The 26,195-nt window shown below is 43.3% G+C and overlaps 1 protein-coding gene across 1 annotated transcript in view; it reads right to left on the bottom strand.

Moving 5' to 3' along the window:
* The window catches only part of LOC133615668 (cytosolic endo-beta-N-acetylglucosaminidase-like), a 55,585-nt gene extending 29,642 nt beyond the window's left edge, over positions 1-25,943 (bottom strand). Inside the window, exons 1-7 of the mRNA XM_061974426.2 lie at positions 25,783-25,943; positions 22,601-22,671; positions 22,302-22,503; positions 12,483-12,631; positions 5,066-5,217; positions 4,842-4,990; positions 327-498 (exon numbers count right to left, since the gene is read on the bottom strand). Of these exons, the coding sequence (XP_061830410.1) occupies positions 327-498; positions 4,842-4,990; positions 5,066-5,217; positions 12,483-12,631; positions 22,302-22,503; positions 22,601-22,671; positions 25,783-25,862 (975 nt within the window). The 5' untranslated portion in view covers positions 25,863-25,943. The remainder of the gene's footprint in view (positions 1-326; positions 499-4,841; positions 4,991-5,065; positions 5,218-12,482; positions 12,632-22,301; positions 22,504-22,600; positions 22,672-25,782) is intronic.
* Between the last annotated feature and the right edge of the window lie 252 nt (positions 25,944-26,195).

Below are 26,195 nucleotides of genomic sequence, written 5' to 3'. Positions count from 1 at the left end.
TCAAAGCGACCGAAAACAATGACTCTTTTACACACTTACCATTCCTGCTGTGACATATGTTGGTGCGTGAACATGGAACATCTGAATTAAAAGAGGAGACGAAAACCTTCTTCGTCAGAGCGTGCTAAGACACTGTAAGAGGTTACAGGTTGACGCATGTCTCTCCTCAATTGAGTCCAAATTGAATTCTGTCTCTGTTTGATTCCTTGCCTTTTGTCTTGTTTAACAGATGTCATCAGTTTTTGAACGTGACAGTAACCTTACAAAATCAGCACAGGATGAAATATCCCCCGCATAACACAGAAACACAAATGACCAGTTTGTACCTTGTAAGTTTCCAACATCCCTCCCACCACCTCGCCACGCCCAAAAACATCCACTCCCACATAGATGTCAGCCTGGCGGCCATGGGTGTGAGTGAAGTCCGCCATCTCCTCCAGGTCTTGTTCTGTCCAGTTGTAGTTGGTGAAGAAACCATCGCATGCATTGAAAAAAACCCTGTGGTGGAAAGACAGAGTCCATATTATTATTGATGTCCAAGAACAGCATGTTGAAAAACAATATAAACCCATTTCAAATTCTTAAGTTGTATGTATGAGTGTTTTGTTTTTTAATGTTTAAAGAAGTGTTTAAATATGTTTATGAATTCTTCAAAAATAATTGATAAACTTGCTAACTGATTTATGTAAATGTGTGTCTCATTTATACATAAGACGGATGTGTTTTTTTTTATTTACACATACTATGGAGTACAATTCATGTAAATAAGATAGATATTTCAGTAAAATAGTGGCCAGCACCCCCTAGAACATAACATACAACTCCCAAAATATCAGTTAATTTAAGAGTCGTACTACGAGTTCGGTAACATGCTAAAAACGGGTGAAAATGTTCTTTTGTATGAGTATGAGCAGCCCTGAACATATTGCATGTAGTTTAGACCGGGGATTCTTAAACTTTTTGACCTTAAGGCCCAACTTTTCTCCTATTGAGAGTAAGGCTGAAACGACGCGTCGACGTCATCGGTTACGTAAATACGTCGACGCCGTTTTTGTGCGTCGGCGCGTCGCATATTTACGTCACACTACTGTCATGGCGGAGCGCAAAGCAGACGATGCGAGCGAGGGGAAAAAAGCACGCCAAAAGTCGTCAAAAGTGTCGGAGTATTTCAATAAACGGCCTAATAATGTTGTTGTATGCACACTGTGTCGAGCGGAAATGGCCTATCATAGCAGCACAACGGCTATGAACGAACATTTGAAAAGAAAACCCCCGACAGCGTTCTTGCCATCACCATCAACAAGTCAATCGTCCGCGTGCGTATACGTTGTCATTATTACACAAAAACATGAATGTGTCATTTGTATCTGCGTTGTAAATTCATAAACTAAAGCACCGTTTGCTCTGAGAGGCGCGTTTGGCGTGCCTGTTCAGTGTTTACAAAGACGCGCTCCTCTTTAACGCTGTGGAGAGGCGGCGGCGGCGAGCGAGCGGCGAGGCGGGGCGCGCCGGGAGCGACGCCGCAAGAGACAGGGGACGACGAGCGAGCGAGGAAGAGGAGCTGAAAAGCGAGGAAAGAAAGAGAAAAGAGTTGGAAGAGAAAAGACTTTGTGTAAAATTAAAAGATTGTAAACCTGGCAAAGCCGTCTGGCGTTCAGTCTGTCGGTCCTGAAAGAACCCCACGGCACAAGACGTGTCACAAACGCTAACGTTAATTAGTTGTGCAAATACCTTTTACAACATTAACAGTTACATATACTATGTACAAACCAACAATTAACTTTCACTTTAATCATACTATCATTGTTGTGTTATTAAGCAAAATAAGCAATACTTTTACTTTTGTTGAAATGTTTACACTGTACACTTTTTTGTATTGGATGTTTAGCTTTATTTTTGCACATTTTAGCAAATAAGCAATACTTTTACTTTTGTTGAAATGTTTACACTTGTTACAGAATATTTCCGTTTTGCACTTTTTTGTATTGGATGTTTATCTTTATTTTTGCGCATTTTAAAGCAAAATAAGCAATACTTTTACTTTTGAAATGCTTATACTATTCCAGAATATTAAGATTTGCACTGGATGTTTACTTTTATATTTGCACATTAAAAAGCAAATAAGCTACTTTTAATTTTGTTAAATGTTAAAAGTTTTAAATGTTTACATTGTTACAGAATATTTTGTCATGTTGTTGTCAATGTTGACTGAGTGGCCATACTTTTTTTTTTGTAAATAAAAGCCATGCCTTTTGAAAAAACTGGCCTACATTTATTTTTTCCTCTTCATTTTAAATAAAAAAAATAATCGGTAAAAGGAAAAATAATCTATAGATTAATCGAAAAAATAATCTATAGATTAACCGATTAATCGGAAAAATAATCTATAGATTAATCGATAGAAAAATAATCGTTAGCTGCAGCCCTAATTGAGAGACCCGGAGCCCACTCAAATATTAACACTGAAATAGTAATCTTATTCTTGATTTTAATGCAAAAGCCAAAAGCAGTGAAGTTGTCACGTAGTGTAAATGGTAAATAAAAAGCGAATACAACAAATAATTTTCAATTTATATTCAATTGAATAGACTGCAAAGACAAGATATTTCATGTTCACACTGACAAACTTCATTTTTATTTGCAAATAATCATGAACTTAGAATTTATTGGCAGCAATACATTGCAAAAAAGTTGTGAGAGGGGCATTTTTACCAATGGCCTTTCCTTTTAACAACACTCAGTAAAGGTTTGGGAACTGAGGAGACACATTTTTGAAGTGGAATTATTTCCCATTCTTGCTTGATGTACAGCTTAAGTTGTTCAACAGTCTCCCTTCTCATATTTTAGCCTTCACATATTTTCAATGGGAGACAGGTCTGGACTACAGGCAGGCCAGTCTAGTACCCGCACTCTTTTACTACGAAGCCACGCTGTTGTAACACGTGGCTTGGCATTGTCTTGCTGAAATAAGCAGGGGCGTCCATGATAACAACATATGTTGCTCCAAAACCAGTATGTACCTTTCAGTATTAATGGTGCCTTCACAGATGTGTAAGCTACCCATGTCTTGGCCACTAATACACCCCCATACCATCACACATGCTGCCTTTTACACTTTCACCCTAGAACAGTCCGGATGGTTCTTTTCCTCTTACGTCCAGTTTCTAAAAACTTGAAATGTGGACTCGTCAGACCACCGAACACTTCTCCACTTTGCATCAGTCCATCTTAGATGAGCTCAGGCCCAGCGAAGCTAGCGGCGTTTCTGGGTGTTGTTGATAAATAGCTTTGGCTTTGCAGAGTAGAGTTTTAACTTGCACTTAAAGATGTAGCGATCAACTGTAGTTACTGACAGTTGTTTTCTGAAGTGTTCCTGAGCCCATGTGGTGATATCCTTTACACACTGATGTCACTTTTTGATGCAGTACCGCCTGAGAGAACGAAGGTGCGTAATATTATCGCTTACGTGAAGTGATTTCTCCAGATTCTCTGAACCTTTTGATGATCTTAGATGGTAAAATACCCAAATTCCTTGCAATAGCTGCTTGAGAAATGTTCTTCAACAATTTGCTCAGGCATTTGTTGACAAAGTGGTGACCCTCGCCCCCGTCCTTGTTTGTGAATGACTGAGCATTTCATGGAAGCTGCTTTTATACCCAATCATGGCACCCACCTGTTCCCAATTAGCCTGTTCACCTGTGGGATGTTCCAAATAAGTCTTTGATGAGCATTCCTCAACTTTCCTCACTCTTTTTTGCCACTTGTGCCAACATGTTGCAGGCATCACATTCCAACTGAGCTAATATTTGCAAAAAATAAAGTTTTCCAGTTGGAACGTTAAATATCTTGTCTTTGCAGTCTATTCAATTGAATATAAGTTGAAAAGGATTTTCTGTTTTTATTTGCCATTTACACAACGTGCTGACTTCACTGGTTTTGGGCGTTGTAAAATAGACGTGGTAAATTTCGGGGTGTCAGGAACGGATTAATTCATCAATCAATCAATGTTTATTTATATAGCCCTAAATCACAAGTGTCTCAAAGGGCTGCACAAGCCACAACGACATCCTCGGTACAAAGCCCACATAAGGGCAAGGAAAAACTCACCCCAGTGGGACGTCGATGTGAATGACTATGAGAAACCTTGGAGAGGACCGCATATGTGGGTAACCCCCCCCCCCTCTAGGGGAGACCGAAAGCAATGGATGTCGAGTGGGTCTGACTTAATATTGTGAGAGTCCAGTCCATAGTGGATCCAACATAATAGTAAGAGTCCAGTCCATAGTGGTCCAGTCCATAATTGTATTTACATTGTTTCTCTTTGGAAAGTTAGCTTCTGTTTTCGTACCATTTGTGTTAGAGCCATTTACTCTCTCTGTCCGTCAAATTCGTGACGTCACTAGGGGGGTTGGCTCAAGGCCAAGTGGCAGTCTACTTAGGGAGGGGCTGGGATCTTGCTCAGGTGTTGCTGAGTGGAGGTGCAACAGTTTTTGACTGTGCCAGGCTATGATTTGTTTGCTCCTGTTTATTTACCGTTTTTGTTACAAAGTGAGTTTTGATTTATGTGACTGTATGTTAATAAATATGTGTGTTAAACATGGACACAATTCTGGACATCAATTATTAGCCAGCTACACACGTCTGAACTAGCTTCAGTTATATTCGGCAACCAGTAGCAGTAAGAGTTTAGGACTTTACCGCTACAATTTGGTTTTTGATTTTTTGCCAATGGCCCACTAATGAAAACCAAGGTGTGACTGTACAATAAAGGCCATTTACAAAACACCATTTCTTTCTTATTTGACTTGACTCTATTACAAGGCATCCTGCTCAGATTTTACCTGTTGGACTGGTTTAATCCATTCTGCCATTTTAGCTCTCCAGTCTCTATGACACTGTCGTACCACAGGACCATACTGCCAGGACTGTGTTCGTGCATCTGATCGGTGAGATACCGTAAGAACAAAGGGGTCTTCTTCACTGCAACCTCCTGCAAGTAGATGTTTAACACTGTCCATTATACAACATGTACTGCAAGCAAAACCGTTGAGAAGGATTTACTCACGCTGAGTTGGTTCTCGATATTTATGAGCCAGCCATCAAAGCCATAAAAATGACTAATTCCAACTAGCTTATCAGCTACTTCCTGATATAAATCTTCCTTAAGGAACGCCTCACATCTTTCTGCTCCATCAGTCCATTCTGTGATAAAAGTTCCTGAGAAGCAGCACAGCATCAATAAGACATTTTAGTTCAGATAAAACAAAATAAAAATGAGTGATGAAAGCAGGTAAATGTAAATGTATGTAATGATGGCCATTGTTCACATTCCAAAATTCCACACTTTTTTCCGTAATTCCAAGTTTCCTGCGAGAAGATGCAGAGAGCAGCCGACTCGCCTGGTAGTACAAAGTTAGCGGTCAATATTTGTTTTTGTCAACATATAGAGAAGTATGCTTTCAATTTAAAATGAACCAATAACTTTAGTGACCTGAGTAACAGCCATGACATACACTGTTGTTCCAGGCTTATTGTCTCTGTTTAATCAGACGCGCTACATTTACTCCGTTACATCTACTTGAGTAACTTTGGGGATAAATTGTACTTCTAAGAGTAGTTTTAATGCAACATACCTTTACTTTTACTTGAGTATATTTATAGAGAAGAAACGCTACTTTTACTCCGCTACTTTTATCTACATTCAGCTCGCTACTCGCTACTGATTTTTATCCATCTGTTAATGCACGCTTTGTTTGTTTTGGTTTGTCAGACACAGTGTTGGGTTAGTTACTGAAAACCAGTAACTAGTTACAGTTACTAGTTACTTTATTTCAAAAGTAACTCAGTTACTAACTCAGTTACTTACACCAAAAAGTAATGCGTTACTGTGAAAAGTAACTATTTAGTTACTTTTTTTTTTTTTAAAGCTCCCATTAATGCCCTTTTTGCCTTCATTTCAGTACTGTTATTGCACTGGAGAATAATACAATCTGTTGATCAACTTGACATACATTTTTATTTTCCTTTTAACATAATGAATGAAAAACAGTGCAACATAAAAAAGGCATTCCTCCTTTCTTTAAACTTGGACCAATGACCATGAATAAAAAACAAGTTAAAGTGCAACATAAGAAGGCACATCATCTTCCTTGAAACATAAAGCCTGACATCTGGAGTGATGCTGCTGTCTTCCACACTTGGAGCCATGGATTGTAGAATCCTTGTTTTCAGTGGCAGGATCATTGACACAGATGGTGAAGTTTCAGTGCTCAGTAGAGATGGAACACTTTTGAGGGGTTTAAGCACCTGGAGGACCTCACCTGCCACCCTCACATCATCATCAGACAGGGTGACATTTGTCTTCAGGGTGTTGTGGGTCAATGCAGAGTATATAGCTGCCTGCTGCTCCAACATATCATAAGTGGAGTTCCACCTCGTTGGGACATCATGTATGAGCAGGCAGCTTTAGCATTTCTTGCTTTGTCTTAAGCACATGAGCAGTTGTTGTGCTTGGGTGGAAGTAAGAAACCTTCCTGATCCTCCCAAAGAGGCGCTCCATCCTATTGACTGAGATTCCCTTCTGTGATGCCAAATTCACTACATGTGCAAAGCACCTATCTGTGGTCCCAGTCCTGCCTCATTCTCTGTAATTATTTGATTTTTGGCTTTATCACGTGTGACTGGGATATCTTTATCTTCCAGTCCTCCACTGCTTGTGTCAGTACCTGCGCAAGGTGACTCTCGTAGAGGGGGCGTGTCTTCTCATCTCCCAGTCTGCTGTGATGAAGTGAGCGCTTATAGTTCCGCTGGACGTCCGCCCGTCTGTCATGAGCGCAACAGATGATGCTCGGGATAGTTCATCCACAACTTTTTTCTTCTCCTGCTCATAAGGATCTGGCACAATCTTATTGCTGAAGTGGGTGCGCGACGGGATGTCGTAACGTGGTTCAAGCACGTTCAGCATGTGTTTAAAACCCTCGTTTTGCACAACCGAGTCTGCACTTATAAACACACCGATTCAATGGCGGGGGCGTTCAAGCTCCTCCGTTACTCCGCTCGCCATGACCACGCTGTGTGTGGACTGAACGTGCCAACAACTTTTTTTCCCCACACCCACACCCACACACACATAGACCGCGCCTCTTTTCTTCTCTCCGGCTTGTGACAGAGGAAGATTCAGAAGAACGACACCGCAGCGCTTCTGTTTCTAGCCGATACTACATCAAAAGTAACGTAAAATAACGCAGTAACGCATCATGTAGTAACGGTAACTAAATTACCGAATTAAAAAAAATAACGTGTTAGATTACTAGTTACCGCCGAAACTAACGGCGTTACAGTAACACGTTACTTTGTAACGCGTTAGTCCCAACACTGGTCAGACAGACCTTCAACGTAGGATCTATCACATGCCTGCGTTTCACCAATCAAATACACTCACTGGTGACGTTGGACTCCGTTTCACCAATCAAACAGAGCCAGGCGGTCACATGACCTGGTGACCGCCGCTGAACACAACAACAACAAGCATAAGCTTACATGAACTCAACGTCAAATTTGAGGAAGCACATGGCGGTAAGTAACCTTAGTAGATATTTTGGCTGTCACCGTTAGCTTCCCTGCTATGAATCACTGTCAAATGTACATCGTGTGGGGACATTTATTAACGCACAGCAGCCTCATAGACAGACACACACACGCACACACACACACACACACACGCATGCATACAAACACCAATCAGAAGTGCACAGTGTGTTCTCAGGTGCAGCCCACACCTATCAGTTTATGGTTTGCATAAAGGCTAACTTGTTATTTTCCTTTGTAATCTCTGCCTACTGAGCCTATGGTGCTGTTAAGTTATTCTGGCTCAATTTGCCTTAATTTTTTTTATGTTAATGTATTATTATTTAATATATATTATTGTTTTAGTTGCTTAAGAGATATTCCTGGCTCTGAATTTGCTCATTGCTATTTTGATGTTTTTGTGCATTATTTGTTGCCGTCATCATTAAACGAACAGGTTACTCATCAGTTACTCAGTACTTGAGTAGTTTTTTCACAGCATACTTTTTACTTTTACTCAAGTAAATATTTGGGTGACTACTCCTTACTTTTACTTGAGTAATAAATCTGTAAAATAACAGTACTTTTACTTGAGTGCAATTTCTGGCTACTCTACCGAGCTCTGTGTTTAATAAAATGACGTTCTCAAATACAAATCAGGGTGACCATCTGCTGTATTTATGTCAGTAACTAACTAACTAACTAATGTATCAGCTACTTTATGCTGCAGCTGTTACATATACTGTAATATTGTATATGGTAATTGTTATATATTGTATATATGATATAAACATATCACATAACATGTCAGTATATATCATATACTGTACATATATTATGTAAATATTACATATATGTTACATTTTATATTGCTACTACGGTACATTTTTTGTCTACTTTATACCTGCATTATCCTTTCCATCCTTTGTAACTGAGCTACTGTGTGGAACAATTTCCCACTGTGGATCATTAAAGTTTGTCTAAGTCTAAGTCTAAAGTGTCTTGTGTAAGAACACCCAGACACTGATTCAAGAAGTAGGCTTTCCATGATCATATTCCTCAAATCTATGGATGTTTTCCAGCTTCCATATATTTTTTACTTTGCATGCTTGCTGGTGTAAACCAGGGGTGTCCAAACCACGGCCAGGGTGGCCCGCCGGCGTCTTCAATTTGGCCTGCGAGACGTTGTTTAATGAGAAATATTAGTAATAATAATAGTCTGACAATTTTAATGCTGCTATCATGACGTCATCTAGCGGACAACGTGTGTAAGTCAGGTCAATGATCTTTAATTATGCTCTAATTAATGAAAATGTGCAGCATTTACTTATATTGACCCAATGCACACAGCCTTCCCTAGTCATGGTGCAAAAAAGAAAAAAAAATCCGACTAACACAAAAAGTCAACACACATGGTCACGCATAACCTGCTCACTGAACTTGGGACGGCGTGGCGCTGTTGGGAGAGTGGCCGTCCCAGCAACCTGAGGATTCCTGGTTCAATCCCCACCTACTACCAACCTTGTCATGTCTGTTGTGTCCTTGAGCAAGACACTTCACCCTTGCTCCTGATGGGTGGTGGTTAGGGCCTTGCATGGCAGCTACCGCCATCAGTGTGTGAATGTGTGTGTGAATGGGTGAAAGTGGAAATAGTGTCAAAGCGCTTTGAGTACCTTGAAGGTAGAGAAGCGCCATACAAGTATAACACATTTACCATTTACCATAACTTTGTGGACAGTATAGAAAAAAACGTCAAAAAACGTCATACACCATACAAAATTCTAAATGACACCCATTTAAATCCATTACAAAGCATGATGGGAAAAAATGCAAAACATTCTCCACACTTATCCATGTATGCCGCATTTTAGCTGCTAGATATTTCTGACTGAATACAACATTTAAGGCGGTTGTCACGAAACTAAACTTCACATAGTCTTTAAAGCCAATCATATTAATGAATTACCGTATTAAGTCGCTCCGGAGTATAAGTCGCACCGGCCGAAAATGCATGATAAAGAAGGAAAAAAACATATATAAGTCGCACTGGAGTATAAGTCGCATTTTTGGGGGAAATGTATTTGATAAAAGCCAACACCAAGAATAGACATTTGAAAGGCAATTTTCCGTGCGTCAGTTGAGGTGGGCGGGGTTTGGTAGCGGGGGTGTATAATGTAGCCCGGAAGAGTTAGGGCTGCATGGGATTCTGGGTATTTGTTCTGTTGTGTTTATGTTGTGTTACGGTTAGAGATGCGCGGTTTGCGGACACAACCGCGGAGTCCGCGGATTATCCGCGGATCGGGCGGATGAAATTTAAAAAAATAAGATTTTATCCGCTCGCGGGTCGGGTCGGGCGGATTAATTAGATTTTTTTTTTTTTTTTGCGGGTGGCAGTTAAACCAATTGGGAAATATATATACATAGTTAAATGTTGTTACCCACATACGAAAAACGAGCAGGCACCTGCAGCATATGCCACAACAGAAGAAAAAAAAAAAAAGAGATGGACACTTTTACGGAGCGGAGAAGGGACGCCTCGCCGGGGTCCGGGACCGAGGCCCCTTCCCCCGAGAGGGCCCCACCGGGAGCCGTAGCTGAGGCGATCCGCGAGAAGGGCCCGACGCACGTCCAGGGTCACTACCGCGCCCACCGCACCGACACCCCGCCTCGTCCGCTTTCGCCGCGGCCGGCGTCACGCGCAGCAGGTAAGCAGCTTACCTGCCCGCCACCCCCGTGGCCGGGGGCTCGTAACATGGGTCACTCCGCGCGCTCCGCCCGCGCAGCTTACCTGCTTGCCACCCCTGTTGCCAGGGGCGCGTAACAGGGGTCACTCCGCGCGCAGTGCGCTCACGAAAGGGGTGGGGCTCACCCTGGTTGATATAGAGAGCAGGACGGTGGCCATGGAAGTCGGAACCCGCTAAGGGAGTGTGTAACAACCCACCTGCCGAATCAACTAGCCCTGAAAATGGATGGCGCTGGAGCGTGGGCCCATACCTGGCCGTCGCCGGCAGCGAGACGCGCTTGGAGGTGCGCTCAGCGCGGCTTCCATATGATTGCGCACTGGTGTGCGTCTGGGTCGTGACAGCGTGGCACGCGCAAGTCTGTGCTGCGTTGGATCAGTCTCTTTTCTTTAACAGGCAAAAGCTTTATAACCTCACCATACCTGCCAACTTTTAAATCAGAAAAACCTAGTAGCCAGGGTCCAAGGGCCGCAGGCCCCGGTAGGTCCAGGACAAAGTCCTGGTGGAGGGTTCAGGGCTTCGCCCCCCGACGCAAAATGATTATTAGCATTCAGACAGGTTAAAATGTTGCTAAAACCATCACTTTTCTATCAGTCACAGTGACTTTTCAAAACAAAAATATTACAGCAAAAATCATATGGGTTGATTGACATGTTTATTCTGTAAGCTAACTTCAATAGTTTGAAATTATTTTGACAGTTAATGCCAGTTATCCTGTCAACCTTTCACAAGACTTCAATTTGTTAATTGAAAGTATAAATAGTATAAACACTTTTAACAGTATGTCGTGCTGTGAAATACAGCCGACAGGATTGCGCACCAAACACGAAGCAAGGCCATGGTGCAGGAGAACAAAGGACTTCTTTCATTTAAGGTTTGTGATAAACCATCAAACTCATTTGTTAAAAGGACTCTATAGTAATATAAAGCAAATTTTTCTGGACATTATGCAAGAAAAGTTTATTTTTGGGATCGCGATCACCGCGTAATGATTTTTAAAGGTTGCATTACATTATTAACTGTCCCATGTGATCAGCCAGTGCGATTGGAAGTCCATGCTCAATTATTGCCTCCGTAAATAAAACTTCGGCATTTATCACATCCAAAGAATCTGTTTGGGCGACGAAAAACGTTGAAAGTTTTCCACTTGTATCGCTAGCAACGGCATTAGACTTGTGTTTTTTTGTCCCAACGTGGTCTTTTACATCACTAATTCCTCCGTGTCCGATCGAAAAATCTTGTCTGCACAAGGTGCAATTCGCGTAGTTTTCACCCTTTTTTTTTTTTTAATTAATATTAGATATATAACAACGGGCGGATGGCGGGCGGGTGCAGTTCTGATCAAACGTTACATCGGGTGGATGGCGGATGGTTGACGACTTTCTGCCGCGGTTGCGGATGAAATAAATTGCCTATCCGCGCATCTCTAGTTACGGTGCAGATGTTCTCCCGAAATGTGTTTGTCATTCTTGTTTGATGTGGGTTCACAGTGTGGCGCATTATTAGTAAGAGTGTTAAGGTTTTCTATACCGCCACCGTCAGTGTAACCTGTGTGGTTGTTGACCAAGTATGTGTTGCTGTCACTTACGTGAGCAAGCAGAAGCCCCATACAACGAGTGACTGGGCCGGCACGCTAGTTGAAGTGGGCGCTAAATACTGTACCATCACGGCACGTTCGAGAGAATAAGGTGTGGGCAGCGTGTCTGAGACCCTTGGTTTATACATAGCACAAAGCAAAAAAAAACAACTTTGTATGCAGTGTAATTTCATTTTAAATTTCAAAAGATTTTTGTGGCTCCCATTGTTTTCTTTAATTTGTGAAACTGGTCAAAATGGCTCTTTGACTGGTAAAGGTTGCCGACTCCTGGTCTAGTCTCTTACGTGAATGAGATAAATTATATTATTTGATATTTTACGCTAATGTGTTCATAATTTCACACATAAGTCGCTCCTGGGTATAAGTCGCACCCCCGGCCAAACTATGAAAAAAACTGCGACTTATAGTTCGAAAAATACGGTTACTAACCTCGTCCTACTGACAAAATGTAAGGATTTGATGAGAAATAGTTATAACGTTTAAAAAATGTTTTTAAAATGGTGTTGTCCCAATTACAGGCCGTAATTTGGACACCCTAAAAACTTTTGAGACACTTTTTTCTTTCTGTTTGAGCTCACCAAGAACAAGAACTCCGTGTTTGTGTGCAGCATTGGTCCAGACAGCAGGAGGAATGGTCACAAAGTGGTGTGTGAAGTAGTTGAAAATATCAATGTACTGCCAGTGGTAGAAGGCATACGGAGCTTCTGCATCTGTCCCCTGTACAAACCTCAAAAGAGAACAATCATGTTACACAAAGAAAGTGGGGCTTATAAGGTGGCTTAAAGGCATGTGACTTTTATCATAGATACAACTGAACACGCAATGATTAGTAGGATTTTGTTAGTTGACTTTTAGTTTGCAAAACATGACGAGTGAGTGGTGTTTGTCTTTACTAGCTTTTATTTGTTTTATGTTAAGTCTTTTTAGTATTTTTATTGGCTTCACTGTCTCTGGCCAGCTGGACCAAAGAGACAAGTGTCCATGGAGTTAGTCACACTTTATATTGATCACGTCATGTGTGTATCACGACACACAGCATACACTGTCTGGCTAGCTGTGATTGATTGATTGATTGAGACTTTCATTAGTAGATTGCACAGTTCAGTACATATTCCGTACAATTGACCACTAGATGGTAACACCACAATAAGTTTTTACACTTGTCCACGTAAATCAATTCATGGTACAAATATATACTATCATCATAATACAGTCATCACACAAGTTAATCATCAGAGTATATACTAGGGATGTCCCGATCCGATATTTGGATCGGATCGGATATTTGCAAAAAAATGCGTATCGGCAAGGCATGGGAAAATGCCGATCCAGATCCAGTTTAAAAAAAAAACCTCCAACGCACCTATTTAAATAATACATTCCACTTTTCTGCTGCTCCCTAATTTCCGTTCGGCATTTTCCAGCACACCTTCAACACATCCACAGGTCTGTGGATTCTCACGCAGTTGCTTTTAGCTGCTGGCATTACACGACAGGCTCTTCTCACTCTTTTCTGTGTCTGTGCTTCTCACAGACAGCAAGCGCACCTTCTTACACACGTCACATACTGTCACGTCATACGTCACATACTGTCACGTCATACGTCACATACTGTCACGTCATACGTCACATACTGTCACGTCATACGTCACATACTGTCACGTCATACGTCACATACTGTCACGTCATACGTCACATACTGTCACGTCATACGTCACATACTGTCACGTCATACGTCACATACTGTCACGTCACACGTCACATACTGTCACGTCACACGTCACATACTGTCACGTCATACGTCACATACTGTCACCTCATACGTCACATACTGTCACGTCATACGTCACATACTGTCACGTCATACGTCACATACTGTCACGTCATACGTCACATACTGTCACCTCATACGTCACATACTGTCACGTCATACGTCACATACTGTCACGTCATACGTCACATACTGTCACCTCATACGTCACATACTGTCACGTCATACGTCACATACTGTCACGTCATACGTCACATACTGTCACGTCACACGTCACATACTGTCACCTCATACGTCACATACTGTCACGTCATACGTCACATACTGTCACGTCATACGTCACATACTGTCACCTCATACGTCACATACTGTCACGTCATACGTCACATACTGTCACGTCATACGTCACATACTGTCACGTCATACGTCACATACTGTCACGTCACACGTCACATACTGTCACCTCATACGTCACATACTGTCACGTCATACGTCACATACTGTCACGTCATACGTCACATACTGTCACGTCATACGTCACATACTGTCACCTCATACGTCACATACTGTCACGTCATACGTCACATACTGTCACGTCATACGTCACATACTGTCACCTCATACGTCACATACTGTCACGTCATACGTCACATACTGTCACGTCATACGTCACATACTGTCACGTCATACGTCACATACTGTCACGTCACACGTCACATACTGTCACCTCATACGTCACATACTGTCACGTCATACGTCACATACTGTCACGTCATACGTCACATACTGTCACGTCACACGTCACATACTGTCACCTCATACGTCACATACTGTCACGTCATACGTCACATACTGTCACGTCATACGTCACATACTGTCACGTCATACGTCACATACTGTCACCTCATACGTCACATACTGTCACGTCATACGTCACATACTGTCACCTCATACGTCACATACTGTCACGTCATACGTCACATACTGTCACCTCATACGTCACATACTGTCACGTCATACGTCACATACTGTCACGTCATACGTCACATACTGTCACCTCATACGTCACATACTGTCACGTCATACGTCACATACTGTCACGTCATACGTCACATACTGTCACGTCATACGTCACATACTGTCACGTCACACGTCACATACTGTCACCTCATACGTCACATACTGTCACGTCATACGTCACATACTGTCACGTCATACGTCACATACTGTCACGTCATACGTCACATACTGTCACCTCATACGTCACATACTGTCACGTCATACGTCACATACTGTCACGTCATACGTCACATACTGTCACGTCATACGTCACATACTGTCACGTCATACGTCACATACTGTCACGTCACACGTCACATACTGTCACGTCATACGTCACATACGTATACGTCGTCCCCGAGCAGAGAGGTAGCAGCATGGCTAACGTTAGCTGTGATGCTAGCGCAGCCGTGTGACCAACGTTCTCTCTAAGGTGCGCGCCTGTGCAATTGCGCACTGTTTAAACGTCCTCTGCGCATAGCAATTATATGCCACGCACAAAATCAAATAAAAAAATAAGCGCATAACAATTTTCGACACACGGACACGACAGAGAAAACAGTTTTCGTCATCATTGTTCAAATATTATAACGTCTGTCGAGACGCTTATCTCCATTCGGTGCCACACGTCCACACCATCAAAATGCCGAAGCAAAAATTTCCAGATCAACACAGATCACAAATTAGTGATTTTTTTAGTTGTGATTTCCTTCTCTGCATGAAAGTTTAAAAGTAGCATATATTAATGCAGTATGAAGAAGAATGTTTTAATGTAGACATGCAAGCCTTGAAAGAAAACGTTGAAAATCAAGACTACATTTCCTGCAAATGGATGCATTTCTGCCCTATATTTTAACTTTAGATTTATTCTCATATCAAACTCTTTTGGCTGTCTTTTTGACACTTACATCCGGCGCCCCTCTCCACACCCTGGATTATAAATAATGTAAATAATTCAATTATTATATCTATTACAATATCTATTTTGTGTTTATCCTTGAATAAACAGGTCAGTTTCTTGTTACCAACCATTGTGTATTATTCAAACTCCCCTAATTCAGCTGGCTAGTTGTTATCAAGAGTACTAAAACCCTTTTCAACATGATTCTGACAACTAAGTAGGCTAAATAACTTTAAACTTTAATACATGCTCGGATAGGCCAGTATCGGTCAGTATCGGTATCGGTCAGTATCTGTATCGGATCGGAAGTGCAAAAACAATATCGTATCGGATCGGAAGTGCAAAAACCTGGATCGGGACATCCCTAGTATATACATTGAATTATTTACATTATTTATAATCCGGTGGGTGGGATGAGGAGGGTTTGGTTGATATCAGCACTTCAATCATCAACAATTGCATCATCAGAGAAATGGACATTGACTTGGTAGGATATGTACAGCGAGCAGAGAACATGCTGAGTTCAGATAGCATAAGAACATGAATAAACATTAGAAATACATTTGATTATTTACATTTGGTTATTTACAATCCGGGGAGGTGGGATGTTAGTTTAGGGTTGAAGTTGCCTGGAGGTGTTGTTTTAGGCGGTTTTGAAGGAGGATAGAGATGCCCTTTCTTTTACACCTGTTGGGAGTGCATTCCATATTGATGTGGCATAGAAGGAGAATGAGTTAAGACCTTTGTTAGATGGGAATCTGGGTTTAACGTGGTTAGTGGAGCTCCCCCTGGTGTTGTGGTTATGGCGGTCATTTACGTTAAGGAAGTAGTTTGACATGTACTTCGGTATCAGGGAGGTGTAGCGGATTTTATAGACCAGGCTCAGTGCAAGTTGTTTTACTCTGTCCTCCACCCTGAGCCAGCCCACTTTGGAGACGTGGGTAGGAGTGAGGTGTGATCTGGGGTGGAGGTCTAGAAGTAATCTGACTAGCTTGTTCTGGGATGTTTGGAGTCTAGATTTGAGGGTTTTGGAGGTGCTAGGGTACCAGGAGGTGCAAGTGTAATCGAAAAAGGGTTGAACGAGAGTTCCCGCTAGAATCTTGTGGACAAACAAAACATGAAATAATACTTTACAGATACTGTAATATGATTTTTCATGTTTTTCATGTCCTATCGCGGTGTTGTGCATTACAAACTCAAACGCGTTTCGTGTTGACGTAGAAGGGAGCTTATCTCTTGCTAATACCGTAGCACGCCGATGTGTTAGTACGCTAGGTAAAGAGTTCCTCGGTGTTCGCTCTTACATAATAATATCACTGCAGCTTGGCTATTATACGGGTTACAGAACGTAAATGAAATATTGTTGACGCTTGTTGAATACATTTTTCCAGTGATTTAGTGGTAGAATTGATTGCTCCTATTAGCTACATTGCTAGCCACAAAGAACCACTCGATTTTTACAAACCCCGTTTCCATATGAGTTGGGAAATTGTTGTAAATATAAACGGAATACAATGATTTGCAAATCCTTTTCAACCCATATTCAATTGAATGCACTACCAAGACAACATATTTGATGTTCAAACTCATAAACTTTATTTATTTTTTTGCAAATAATTAAGTTAGAATTTCATGGCTGCAACACGTGCCAAAGTAGTTGGGAAAGGGCATGTTCACCACTGTGTTACATCACCTTTTCTTTTAACAACACTCAATAAACAATTGGGAACTGAGTAAACTAATTGTTGAAGCTTTGAAAGTGGAATTATTTCCCATTCTTGTTTTATGTAGAGCTTCAGTCGTTCAACAGTCCGGGGTCTCCGCTGTCTTATTTTACGCTTCATAATGCGCCACACATTTTCGATGGGAGACAGGTCTGGACTGCAGGCGGGCCAGGTAAGTACCCGCACTCTTTTTTTACGAAGCCACGCTGTTGTAACACGTGCTGAATGTGGCTTGGCATTGTCTTGCTGAAATAAGCAGGGGCGTCCATGAAAAAGATGGCGCTGTATGTACCTTTCAGCATTAATGGTGCCTTCACAGATGTGTAAGTTACCCATGTCTTGGGCACTAATACACCCCCATACCATCACACATGCTGGCTTTTCAACTTTGCGTCGATAACAGTCTGGATGGTTCGCTTCCCCTTTGGTCCGGACGACACGATGTCGAATATTTCCAAAAACAATTTGAAATGTGGACTCGTCAGACCACAGAACACTTTTCCACTTTGCATGAGTCCATCTTAGAGGATCTCGGGCCCAGAGAAGCCGGCGGCGTTTCTGGGTGTTGTTGATAAATGGCTTTCGCTTTGCATAGTAGAGCTTTAACTTGCACTTACAGATGTAGCGACCAACTGTATTTAGTGACAGTGGCTTTCTGAAGTGTTCCTGAGCCCATGTGGTGATATCCTTTAGAGATTGATGTCAGTTTTTGATACAGTGCCGTCTGAGGGATGGAAGGTCACGGTCATTCAATGTTGGTTTCTGGCCATGCCGCTTACGCGGAGTGATTTCTCCAGATTCTCTGAACCTTTTGATGATATTATGGAGTGTAGATGTTGAAATCCCTACATTTCTTGCAATTGCACTTTGAGAAACGTTGTTCTTAAACTGTTTGACTATTTGCTGACGCAGTTGTGGACAAAGGGGTGTACCTCGCCCCATCCTTTCTTGTGAAAGACTGAGCATTTTTTGGGAAGCTGTTTTTATACCCAATCATGGCACCCACCTGTTCCCAATTAGCCTGCACACCTGTGGGATGTTCCAAATAAGTGTTTGATGAGCATTCCTCAACTTTATCAGTATTTATTGCCACCTTTCCCAACTTCTTTGGCACGTGTTGCAAAAAAAAAAAGTTTATGAGTTTGAACATCAAATATGTTGTCTTTGTAGTGCATTCAACTGAATATGGGTTGAAAATGATTTGCAAATCATTGTATTCCGTTTATATTTACATCTAACACAATTTCCCAACTCATATGGAAACGGGGTTTGTACGTTGTCTTTCTTGTCTCTCATAATGATTGTAAACGATTTCCCCAAAAAGTGCAGTTCAATCAATCAAAGTTTATTTATATAGCCCAAATGCTGAGGGTGATTTCACCACAGAGAGTGTGTGTGTGTGACTATCAGTGGTACTTGAACTTGAACTTGATAACTTCATCACAAGTGTCTCAAAGGGCTGCACAAGCCACATCCTGGGCTCAGATCCCACATCAGGGCAAGAAAAACTCCTCCACCCCTCTACACTTCTACCCTTCTACACCTCCACTCCTCCACACCTCCACTCCTACACTCCTCTACACCTCCACTCCTCCACACCTCTACCCTTCTACACCTCCACTCCTCTACACCTCCACCCCTCTACCCTTCTACACCTCCACTTCTCCACACATTCACTCCTCCACTCCTCCACACATTCACTCCTCCACTCCTCCACACCTTCACTCCTCCACACCTCCACACATTCACTCCTCTACACCTCCACACATTCACTCCTTCACACCTCCACTCCTCCACACCTCCACACATTCACTCCTCCACACATTCACTCCTCCACACCTCCGAACCTCCACTCCTCTACACCTCCACTCCTCCGCACCTTCACTCCTCCACACCTCCACACATTCACTCCTCCACACATTCACTCCTCCACACCTCCACTCCTCTACACCTCTGCACCTCCACACCTCCACACATTCACTCCTCCACACCTCCACACATTCACTCCTCTACACCTTCACTCCTCCACACATTCACTCCTCCACACCTTCACTCCTCCACACCTCCACACATTCACTCCTCTACACCTTCACTCCTCCACACATTCACTCCTCCACTCCTCCACACCTCAAACCTTCTACACCTCCACTCCTCCACACATTCACTCCTCCACACATTCACTCCTCCACACCTCCACACATTCACTCCTCTACACCTTCACTCCTCCACACATTCACTCCTCCACACCTTCACTCCTCCACACCTCCACACATTCACTCCTCTACACCTTCACTCCTCCACACATTCACACCTCCACTCCTCCACACCTCTAACCTTCTACACCTCCACTCCTCCACACATTCACTCCTCCACACATTCACTCCTCCACACCTTCACTCCTCCACACATTCACTCCTCCACACATTCACTCCTCCACACATTCACTCCTCCACACATTCACTCCTCCACACCTTCACTCCTCCACACCTCCACACATTCACTCCTCCACACATTCACTCCTTCACACCTCCACTCCTCCACACATTCACTCCTCCACACATTCACTCCTCCACACCTCCGAACCTCCGCACCTCCGCACCTTCACATCTCCGCACCTCTACACCTCCACTCCTCCACACATTCACTCCTCCACACATTCACTCCTCCACACCTCCACTCCTCTACACCTCCACTCCTCTACATCTCCACTCCTCCACACATTCACTCCTCCGCACCTCCACACTCCTCCTTACCTCCACTCCTCCACTCCTCTACACCTCCACACCTCCACACATTCATTCCTCCACACCTTCACACCTCCACACATTCACTCCTCCACACATTCACTCCTCCACACAATCACTCCTCCACACCTCCACACATTCACTCCTCCACTCCTCCACACATTCACTCCTCCACACATTCACTCCTCCACACCTCTGCACCTCCACACCTCCACACATTCACTCCTCTACACCTTCACTCCTCCACACATTCACTCCTCTACACCTCCACACATTCACACCTCCACTCCTCCACACCTCTAACCTTCTACACCTCCACTCCTCCACACATTCACTCCTCCACACATTCACTCCTCCACACCTTCACTCCTCCACACCTTCACTCCTCCACACCTCCACACATTCACTCCTCCACACATTCACTCCTTCACACCTCCACTCCTCCACACATTCACTCCTCCACACATTCACTCCTCCACACCTCCGAACCTCCGCACCTCCACTCCTCCGCACCTTCACATCTCCGCACCTCTACACCTCCACTCCTCCACACATTCACTCCTCCACACATTCACTCCTCCACACCTCCACTCCTCTACACCTCCACTCCTCTACATCTCCACTCCTCCACACATTCACTCCTCCGCACCTCCACACTCCTCCTTACCTCCACTCCTCCACTCCTCTACACCTCCACACCTCCACACATTCATTCCTCCACACCTTCACACCTCCACTCCTCCACACATTCACTCCTCCACACATTCACTCCTCCACACAATCACTCCTCCACACCTCCACACATTCACTCCTCCACTCCTCCACACATTCACTCCTCCACACATTCACTCCTCCACACCTCTGCACCTCCACACCTCCACACATTCACTCCTCCACACCTCCACACATTCACTCCTCTACACCTTCACTCCTCCACACATTCACTCCTCTACACCTCCACACATTCACACCTCCACTCCTCCACACCTCTAACCTTCTACACCTCCACTCCTCCACACATTCACTCCTCCACACATTCACTCCTCCACACCTTCACTCCTCCACACCTCCACACATTCACTCCTCCACACCTTCACTCCTCCACACATTCACTCCTCTACACCTCCACACATTCACACCTCCACTCCTCCACACCTCTAACCTTCTACACCTCCACTCCTCCACACATTCACTCCTCCACACCTTCACTCCTCCACACCTCCACACATTCACTCCTCCACACATTCACTCCTCCACACCTCCGAACCTCCGCACCTCCACACCTTCACATCTCCGCACCTTCACACCTCCACTCCTCCACACATTCACTCCTCCACACATTCACTCCTCCACACCTCCACTCCTCTACACCTCCACTCCTCTACATCTCCACTCCTCCACACATTCACTCCTCCGCACCTCCACACTCCTCCTTACCTCCACTCCTCTACACCTCCACACATTCATTCCTCCACACCTTCACACCTCCACTCCTCCACACATTCACTCCTCCACACATTCACTCCTCCACACATTCACTCCTCCACACTTCCACACATTCACTCCTCCACTCCTCCACACATTCACTCCTCCACACATTCACTCCTCCACACCTCTGCACCTCCACACCTCCACACATTCACTCCTCCACACCTCCACACATTCACTCCTCCACACATTCACTCCTCCACACATTCACTCCTCCACACATTCACTCCTCCACACCTCTGCACCTCCACACATTCACTCCTCCACTCCTCCACACCTCCACACATTCACTCCTCCACACCTTAGCACCTCCACTCCTCTACACCTCCACAAATTCCCTCCTCCACTCCCAATGGGCACAATGAGAAACCTCGGAGGGGGAAAGTGCAGTTCCTCTATCATTTTTCATTTACCAAGGGCGTTCACAGCATTTCCACTAGTTTCTGTTTATATTGCTAAGAGGAACAGCCCCAGGAACAAGACGCTCAACGGACTGCATCCAGCCATCAGTGAGCAACACCCAGACGGACTCCTCATCATTGCTGTAAAGCATGTCTCACGTACGTAGGCAGGTACGATACTGCAATATGTCTTGCATATATGGATAAATACATATCAAATATCTTTCTTTTCTGTTTTCTTTTTAAAAGCAATGTTAAATTGTGTACACATAATCTTCAGGCCCAAATCAATTAAAAAAAAAGATTTACCTGTCATCTAGGTATCCACCCATCATGTCATGAGATACCAGAGTGCGACGTAAGCAACTGCCAAGTGTAGGTTGTCGCTGTGCCAGAGGGACGACTGCCACGTTAAATGGGTTGGCCTCACTTTTCTTCCATGACAACAGCTCATCCATCGTCTGAAGACTACAGCAAATCGGTTCAGTGGTTTCAACATCGTAATGTTTGACTGAAAGCGAAAGAAGATGTGGAAGTTAATCAAAAGACAAACTTTGTTTTTGTAGATAATGCAATTCAGTGTACCAGTGTTAATAAGTTCATTTAACCTGGTAACGCTGAAGGCAAATTCATGACTTCATGACTGCTGTCTGAGTCCACAGGCTGATCCGAAGAGAACCTAGAAAGAGAAAAAGACAGCGTATGTTGTACTACACATTTTAGACACTTGTCAAGGAAATACCCTCAAATTCACTGAAGAAAAACAATGCATTCACATTTACTCGACACTCATTTAAATGTGTTGTTTTAACAATGTTTACAGACATGTACTTTTTTGCAACAAAACAAAAACATTTCAAATACAGGGTGTGGACTTTGCGTTGCATTTCTTTTATGTATGAAAAGCGCTTTATAAATAAAGCTTGATTTGATTTGACTTTTCATTCAATGACTCTTAACTTTCGACAGAGAGGATTCTTCTTCCAGTGTGGAGGGGGGCGTGATCTGCGGGCCTGCCGCAGAGCGGAGTGTGTAAGGACCGGCCTTGAAGACAGCAGCAGGTGAGTAGATTGCCCAGCTGGGGCTTGTTATCTAATCACCTGTCGCCTTTATTAGCAGCAGCCGGAACGAGACACATGGTGGGAGTTGCTGGTGAGCAGAGGCATAAGAGCGAGAGACAGTTTGCTGGAAAGCAAAATCACGCTGCTTTAAGAAAATAAAAGACTTGTTACCTCAGACTACCGGGCTCACAAAAGGATCTTTATGTCAGAAGTACCCGCAGGAGGGCAACCTCTACACAGGGGTGCCTTGATTTTCGCAGGATTCAGTTTCCAATTTTCCCCAAAGCTTTGCCCCTCTTTTCACCTACTCAGTGGCCTAGTGGTTAGAGTGTCCGCCCTGAGATGGGTAGGTCGTGAGTTCAAACCCCGGCCGAGTCATACCAAAGACTATAAAAATGGGACCCATTACCTCCCTGCTTGGCACTCAGCATCAAGGGTTGGATTTGGGGGTTAAATCACCAAAAAAGATTCCTGGGCGCTGCCGCCGCTGCTGCTCACTGCTCCCCTCACCTCCCAGGGGGTGATCAAGGGTGATGGTTCAAATGCAGAGAATAATTTCGCCACACCTCGTGTGTGTGTGTGACAATCATTTCTACTTTAACTTTAGTACAACCTCCTGTGCTAATAAAAAATATATATATACAGTATATTAAAAAAAAGTCTCATCTTAACCTATATTCAGAGTTTTTTAAATATAAAATAAAAATACATTTAAAAAAACATCTTCTTGTTGCCCTACTTATGATTTCAAAGCAAGTATTCCATCAATTTGTACATACGAAAATATTATTTATTGTGTCATAATATCATTAAACGATTTTATATATATATATATATATATATATATATATATATATATATATATATATATTAGAGATGCGCGGATAGGCAATTATTTCATCCGCAACCGCATCAGAAAGTCGTCAACCATCCGCCATCCACCCGATGTAACATTTGATCAGAACCGCACCCGCCCGTTGTTATATATCTAATATAGACGATGCAAGGCATTAGTGAGGTTATAAAGCTTTTGCCTGTTAAAGAAAGGAGACTGATCCAATGCAGCACAGACATTCGCGTGCCACGCTGTCACGACCCAGACGCACACCAGTGCGCCATCATATGGGAGCCGCGCTGAGCGCACCTCCAAGCGCGTCTCGCTGCCGGCGACGGTTGGGTATGGGCCCGACGCTCCAGCGCCATCCATTTTCAGGGCTGGTTGATTCGGCAGGTGGGTTGTTACACACTCCTTAGCGGGTTCCGACTTCCATGGCCACCGTCTATATCAACCAGGGTGAGCCCCACCCCTTTCGTGAGCGCACTGCGCGCGGAGTGACCCCTGTTACGCACCCCCGGCAACAGGGGTGGCGGGCAGGTAAGCTGCGCGGGCGGAGCGCGCGGAGTGACCCCTGTTACGAGCCCCCGGCCACGGGGGTGGCGGGCAGGTAAGCTGCTTACCTGCTGCGCGTGACGCCGGCCGCGGCGAAGGCGGACGAGGCGGGGTGTCGGTGCGGTGGTGACCCTGGACGTGCGTCGGGCCCTTCTCACGGATCGCCTCAGCTACGGCTCCCGGTGGGGCCCTCTCGGGGGAAGGGGCCTCGGTCCCGGACCCCGGCGAGGCGTCCCTTCTCCGCTCCGTAAAAGTGTCCATCTCTTTTTCTTTTTTTTTCTTCTGTTGTGGCATATGCTGCAGGTGCCTGCTCGTTTTTCGTATGTGGGTAACAACATTTAACTATGTATATATATTTCCCAATTGGTTTAACTGCCACCCGCCTGAATCTATTTAAAATCTAATTTTTTTTTATTTCAACCGCCCGACCCGACCTGTGGATAAAATCTAATTTTTTTAAATTTCATCCGCCCGATCCGCGGATAATCCGCGGACTCCGCGGTTGTGCCCGCAAACCGCGCATCTCTAATATATATATATATATATATATATATATATATATATATATATACATACATACATATACATATATATATATATATATATATATATATATATATATATATATACATACATACACACACACACACAAATATACACGTATGAATATATATATATATATATATATATATAGGCTTTTTAAATAAATTATGTATCATTGTCGATTATGCAAATTATATGATGACATCATATTGACACCAACCCTAGCCACGCCCCCACCGCCATAAATACACTATATGTGGGGAAACACTGCATTTGTATTGTTTCTTATGGACAAAAAGCTTCCGCTTTCCTCTGATTTGGTCTTTGTCGGAATTTTTTGGAATAATTTTGTGACTGCTATACCTTTTTCTTTTTTTTTACAAACAGAGCACACAACATTGGTACATCTAATGCATCACATTAAAGTCATTTACAGTGGCTTTTGAATATTTATGAGTGCAAATTGTAGCTAAGATAGACTTTTGAGTATGACACACACTTTATATAGTTGTTGTTTATATAGTTGTTTGTATAGTTGTTGTTTATATAGTTGTTAGTGTAAAGTTGGTCATTGCTGCGCGGGAAACCAGTTACCAGGTAACATGAAAACACATCATTTAATTTATTAACCGTCTCCTTGTTCATCCTTCAAGAAAATGATGATATCATTGAGTATGTATCATTAATAATGATGTACCCATTAACAAGATGGATGTGTAATTATGTAGCAAACTAAGCGAGATGAACACACAAGAATCAACAACATGAGGCTACAACCTTTCTGAGAGCATTTTACCTAAAGTCGTCCGTGTTGTCTTCATCTTCACGCTTACTTGTCAAAGTGAGCCTCTTAGTTTCACCTAAATGTTCTGACATGTTTGGCAATTTAGCTTCAAATATGAAGCAAGTTGTCTTTCACGCTGTCAAGCACAGAAGTCTGCCAGCGGAAGTGTAAAGTTGGAAAGTCACAGGAAGTTCCACAGTCGTCCTACAGCGGAAGTGACGTAATTACGATGACTCCCCGTCTGTCGAAACGTCCAAAATAATTAAATATGTGGCAGATATTAAAGTAATAGAAACATTACGACACTTCATCTTAGCCATAATTCGCAGAAGTTATAGTCTAGTAATATTTGTTCAAAGGGTGCGAGCCATAGACATCTTCTAAGGGTACGCAGCATGGAGCGCTACTGCCTACTGGCGCTGACG

This window comes from Nerophis lumbriciformis, linkage group LG22, assembly GCF_033978685.3.
Source record: "Nerophis lumbriciformis linkage group LG22, RoL_Nlum_v2.1, whole genome shotgun sequence".
Lineage (NCBI taxonomy): Eukaryota > Metazoa > Chordata > Actinopteri > Syngnathiformes > Syngnathidae > Nerophis > Nerophis lumbriciformis.
Note: the sequence above shows the minus strand (reverse complement) of the source record. Positions and strands in the feature narration are given on the sequence as shown.